General features: G+C 38.9%; 1 protein-coding gene across 3 annotated transcripts in view; it reads right to left on the bottom strand.

The window, feature by feature from the left end:
- The window catches only part of slc49a4 (solute carrier family 49 member 4), a 42,443-nt gene that overhangs the window by 34,757 nt on the left and 1,375 nt on the right, over nucleotides 1-6,311 (bottom strand). For all 3 annotated transcript variants that reach the window (XR_002276917.1, XR_002276918.1, XM_020624005.1), the window contains exon 2: nucleotides 999-1,092. Coding sequence is in view for 1 of the 3 variants with exons in the window: in XM_020624005.1 (XP_020479661.1) it covers nucleotides 999-1,092 (94 nt within the window). In the remaining 2 variants the exon portion in view is untranslated. The remainder of the gene's footprint in view (nucleotides 1-998; nucleotides 1,093-6,311) is intronic.

Raw genomic sequence — 6,311 nt, 5'->3', positions numbered from 1 at the left:
CTGGATCGAGGCTGGCTCATAAAATGGGGTTCAGACATTTATGTCTCTGTCAGGATGAACTGTCATAATTTAACTAATCCATTATTATTTTTAATTTGCCAAATAAGTTGGTTCATGACCAAATATACTCCCATCAGCCTCAACTGTACATTTTGTTTAGTGCACATATTAACATGGAAACCTGCTAAACTAAGCTGGTGAACATGGGTAATGTTGTAATGCTAAGACATTAATATGTTAGCAGTAGGTGTACAACACTTACTTTTAATGTTTTATCTGTAAACTGTCAGAAAATGTCGACACCTTAACAATCCAATACCCAAAGAATATATTCAGTTTACTGTCAGATTTGATGATGCATCAAATCCTCACTCTCCACACAGAAGATAAAATCAGGGAACATGTGACAGTTTTGTTTGAAAAATGACTAAAACAGTCAATCATAAAAATAGCTGCTGATTCATTTCTGTGGAATGACTAATCCATTAATCTGCTAAACCTGTCAGGTGCATCACAAATCATGGCGAACTCATTAGACAAGGAGAGGTTCTGACTTTGGCGCCTCGTGTACATAGCTGGACCTGAACTGAATGTGGCAGCCGGTTTGTAAAGTTCGCCTGATAAACGGTAAATAGTCTCATACTTGTATGGAGCTTTTCTATGCATTGCGGCACACTCAACGCGCTTTCACACCAGTTGTCATTCACCCATTCGCACACAGACATTCACACACTGGTCACATCACCGGGAGCAACTTGGGGCTAAGTGTCTTGTTCAAGGACACTTCGACGTGTAGACTGAAGAACCCAGGAATCAAACCGCCAACCTTCAGGTTAGGAAGTGACCAGCTCTACCTCCTGAGTCACAGCTGGCCCAAATTATGGAAATTATAAAAGGCTCATGACTGCACAGAGGATCACAGGTCACACTCTTCCCCCCTTCATACCTGTACCCCCCTTGAACCATCTTCTACTATAATGTACACACACACACACTACCATCGTCTGAGGAGCTGCTCTTTCACTGGGATGCTGCGAAGAGCTGCTCCCAGCAGCATGAAGAAGGCGGAGAGCAGGAGTGATGCCCGCAAACCTGGAAGACACAAGACTGATCATGAAGGGGGTGAAATGGGGTGAGCCAAACTGAGGTTACCACCCAAAACCTAAAATGAAGTTCTTGTATTACTTCCAAAGTAGAGCTGCTGCTAATGATTATTTAGCAAGAAAATGACAGGTTTTAAGAAAATAGCTTAAAAATAAAAAATCTATAGCAATTTCCCAAAGGTTAAAAAGAAGTCTGTAAAGTGTTTGTTTGGTCTGACCAGCAAATCAGATCTCAATGATCTGATTCAACTTGGAATGATTATTAAAAAACATAAAAGCTGAAGCTGGGCTCAGCAGGTATCTGCCATCTTCTGCTTCTTAAATTCCTTAAATGGTTGTTGACCAACTAATCATTTCAGCACCATTTCAAAGCACCTACACTCCCCTGTCAGTTTATTAGACACAGAATAGTTTTTATTATTTAGCCTACACTCAATAGAAACAGGGAAGACAAACATTAGAAACATCTTAGTATAATAATACATTTACAATTCAACACCACCACACACTACAGCCTCAAGAATGACCATAACGTCGAACGTATAGCCACAACAGTTTGAATGAAAACTGAACTGAACCTTCATAAAGTGCGGATTTAACTAAGCACTGCATCGGTTTTAGCTACCAAAAAAGTGTATGTGGTCAGGAATAACCCATGCAGTCAGCCAACAGACAAGAGGAACCCCAAAGTTCCTCTCTCGTGTGACAGCAGCAGCATGGTCACGTGCCTTTCTATGTTTATCTTCTAAGGAAACTCTCTCCACTTCCCTGTTCTCTTTCCATATGAGCTCTGAAGTTTTGGCTAACAGGCTATAAACACCACTGACAAACTGGGCTGTTATGAAACTGCACTTTATTGATCCCTGATGGGAAACACAGGTCACAACATGTCAGTGCAGTCCAGTGGTACATGTTAGAAATGTGCTGTGCAGCATTTTGTAGATGTCAGAGTGGGCCTGCATTTAGTCAGTTGCTTGTGTTCTGCTGTGTCAAATATTACACACACACACACACACACACACACACACACACCTGACAGGAGCTTGTAACTGAATTCTTCAGGGGATATTATTGTTCTGTCAATAACCTCAGCAGTGCTTATTTGTCATTTAGGTTTCACAGCTGGACAGACCTTGGTGTGGTGATTAATCAAATAACTGATTAGCTGAGCAACAATACATTTTAAAAATTAGCACCTATTTTGATGAGTAATTAACTTTGCACTCCCGCTTTAACCCATGTTTAGATGCCCTTAAATGAGGCACATAACACCCCAAAATTTGAGTTGTACTGGGCAGCTCTCACAATAAATGTGTAACCAATGCAAGTGTTAAGGCGGGAATTGACCAAAAAATTTGGATTTTTGTTTAGCAAAAGAATTAATTAGGTAGTAGATAACAACTTTAGTAATGAATTATATGTTGAAGTCATTTCTCAAGCAAAAACACCAAACTTTCTCTTGTTATATGTGAGAACGTTCTACAGAACAAAACAAGCAATTAGTCAACATCAGACTGAGCTCTTATTTATTCAATTTCATAAATTTATATGGTTAACAAAAAAAATCATTTTATGAAAATAACTATTAGCTGTCTCCCTAAACTGACCATGGAGATGTATGTTCTCTAAAAATGTAACGTCCAAAGAGCACCCAATGCAGTGGGGCAAATAAGTATTTGATACACCGCTGATTTTCCAAGTTCTCCCGCTTACAAAGAACGGACGGGTTATGTAATTTTCATCGTAGGTAAACCTCAACTGTGAGAAACAGAATCTACAAAACAAATTCCAGAAAATCACATTGTTAGATTTTTAAATAATTTATTTCCATTTTATTGCATGAAATAAGTATTTGATACAATAGAAAAATAGAACTTAATATTTGGTACCAAAACCTTTGTTTACAGTTACAGAGGTCAGACGTTTCCTGTAGTTCTTGACCAGCTCTTCACACACTGCAGCAGGGATTTTGGCCCACTCCTCCATACAGGTCTTCTCCAGATCTTTCAGGTTTTGGGGCTGTCGCTGGGCAACACAGAGTTTCAGCTCCCTCCATACATTTTCTATTGGGTTCAGGTCTGGAGACTGGCTTCTTAAAGACAAACTAACAGGTCTGTGAGAGCCAGAATTCTTGCTGGTTGGTAGGTGATCAAATACTTATTTCATGCAATAAAATGGAAATAAATTATTTAAAAATCTAACAATGTGATTTACTGGAATTTTTGCACTGTACATCTTCAGATTATTTTCTTATAAGAACAAATCAGTTATGTGATAATATTGTTACTGCAAAGATATTATGATCTCTGTGGTGCACATGGGCTAATATTTCAAAAAATGCCGCATTTCTATTTACTGACAAAAGGTCAGCAGCTTATATTTCTACGAGGTACTGAGGCACAGTGCTGTGAGAAGAACTTATAAGCTTTACACCCTCACAGTTAAACAGGTGAATCAGCTCTCAGATACATTGTGTCAGCATATATGAATGTCACACACTAACTCTAGCATCTCTGGAACAGCAGTGATTGTGTTGTTGACCATCAGCAGTCTCAACCCTGGGGTAGATGGAGCTCCCAGAGGGAGGCACACCACAACTTATCGTGAGCTGTGAGTGCTGAATGAGCTGTCCTAATTGGCCTCAGAGGCTACGGTACAAATGTAAACTATACAGGTCTGAAAAGAACTGACTACAGGATTATTTTACCTCATGTAGTTTTGGCAGCAAGATGTTTTTACCACTCACTGAGTGCAGCACACATGTTGTGCCACCCAAGCTTAAATTAGGCAAACAAAACACCCAGAACAGCTGACTGATGATGAATCAGAATCATATGATAGATTGTGCAATTTTGCTTGTGGTCTTTAAACCGCCAGCAACCTTGTTACTGTGATGTTGTTATTGTCACCTGACAATCTAGGCATTAACTGCTGTCAGATGATGCTGACAAACTGGTTAGGTGAAGGATGTTGGGATCAGTAGCTCAAGTCAGGATAGTGACTTCAGACAAAAGTAAATTTACAAAAGGTTATGTTGTCTCATGAATTTGAATCCTCTTGAAAAAGAAGGCTTACAAGCCCTTCAAGACTTGTTTACTCACATCAGACAACCCTTTTGCACAGAGAGATGTTGAATTTAAAAGTGACACAGAGCAAGTGCCATCAGTCCTTTTTTTCTGCCAACATTTTCTACAATCAGGTCCATTATTATAGCTTAAGATGAATGAAAGTGAAACCTGTACACCTGCATGTGCACGTAGACCAGTCAATTACAGTGCCTATAAAAAGTATTCACCCCCTTAGATGTTTTACCCTTTTTACTGATTGTATAAATCAATCATGGCCAAGGTAATTTGGCTTTTATGACAGAAAAAATACAACAAAAAACTCTTTAATGTCAAAGTGAAACAGGTTTCTACAAAGTAATGTCAATTAAGTTAAAATATGTAGTGTGAAATAAGTGATTGCATAAATATTTACCCCCTTTAAAATGACTGACCTAATTCAACAGAGGTCCAGCCAATGAGTGCTAATAGTCTCACAATTAGTGAAATGAGGATCAGCAGAGTGCAGTGAATGTGTCTCAAGTCATTGTGGTATAAAGACACCTGTGTCTGGAAGGTCCAGTCACTGGTTGGTCAGTATTCCTGGTTACCATTACACCATGAAGACAAAAGAACACTCCAAGCAACTCAGAGAAAAGGTTATTGAAAAGTCTAAGTCAGGGGATGGATACCAAAACATTTCCAAGGCACTGAACATCCCCCAGAGTTCAGTTAAATCCATCATCAACAAATGGAAGGAATCCTGTCTAAATCGGCCTAGATCAGGTCGTCCTCGCAAACTGAGTGACTGTGCAAGAAGGAGCCTAGTGAGCGAGGTCACCAAGACACCTATGACTACTCTGGAGGAGTTACATGCTTCAGCAGCTGCGATGGGAGAGACTCTGCATACAACAACTATTGCCCAGGTTCTTCACCAGTCAAAGCTTTATGGGAGAGCAGCAAACAGAAAGCCACTGTTGAAGAAAGCTCATTAAATCTCGACTAGAGTTCACCAAAAGACATGTGAGAGACTCTGTGATCAAGTGGAAGAAAGTTCTTTGGTCTGATGAGACCAAAATGGTGCTTTCTGGCCATTAGACAAGGCGCCATGTTTGGCGGACACCAAACATAGCGTCATAAAGGTAGAGGGTAAAATGAATGCGGCAAAATATTGGAAAATCCTGGAGGACAATCTTATTCAGTCTGCAAGAGAAGTATGGCTTGGGAGAAGATTTATTTTCCAGCAAGACAATGACCCGAAGCATACAGCTCTTTGACATTAAAGAGGAGTTTGTAATCTGTTTTGTCAAAAAAAGCCAAATTACATTGACCATGACTGATTTATACAATCAATAAAAGGGTGGACACTTTTTATAGGCACTGTAACTGACAGTAATCTAAGTGACAACTATTCTTAATAATATTAATTATCAAGCAAAAACCCCAGCTGTATGTTCCCAGTTTCTTAAATATAAGGGTTCATGCTAGTTGTTTTCTGTTTCATACCTTAATATTTGAATGTCTTTAAACCTTTGGTCAAACAAAACTGAGAAACTGCAATGGGCACTTTTCACTGCTTATAGATGTAATAAGATAAAAATAGTCATTCTGTCTGATATTGGACAATGAACATGACAGTTTGATGCATTCATACCTAAGACCCAGCATTTTGTGACTACAACATGAGTGTCAGCTAGTTTACTTGAGGAATTATCTGCTAAGGCTAGGCTACCAGTTTATATCCCACCAGTTTAGGAAAAAAACAGATGGATATCCCTCTGTGTAGGGATCAGGTACCTTCCTTTAGACAGGAATCAATGCTGTGACCTGGTAGGCTTGGTATTTCTTCTGTTACTTTAGAGTAAGTAAATTTTATTTATATAGCACCTTTCACAGACAAGGTCACAAAGTGCTTTACAAAGTCAAAAGATAAAAAGAGATAAATAATATATATATATAAGCCTAAAAAGTATTCACATAGCACAACACAATTTATAAAATGAATAAACCCAATCAATTAAAAAACTGTCTAAATAAATGTGACTTCAGCTGTTTTTTAAAATCATCAATAGATTCAGTCATACGTAGAGTCAAGGGTAGGGCATTCCACAGTCTTGGAGCTACGACCTGAAAAGACAGGTCCCCCCGAGATTTAAAACGAGTT

This window comes from Monopterus albus, unplaced genomic scaffold, assembly GCF_001952655.1.
Source record: "Monopterus albus unplaced genomic scaffold, M_albus_1.0 scaffold318.1, whole genome shotgun sequence".
NCBI lineage: Eukaryota > Metazoa > Chordata > Actinopteri > Synbranchiformes > Synbranchidae > Monopterus > Monopterus albus.
Note: the sequence above shows the minus strand (reverse complement) of the source record. Positions and strands in the feature narration are given on the sequence as shown.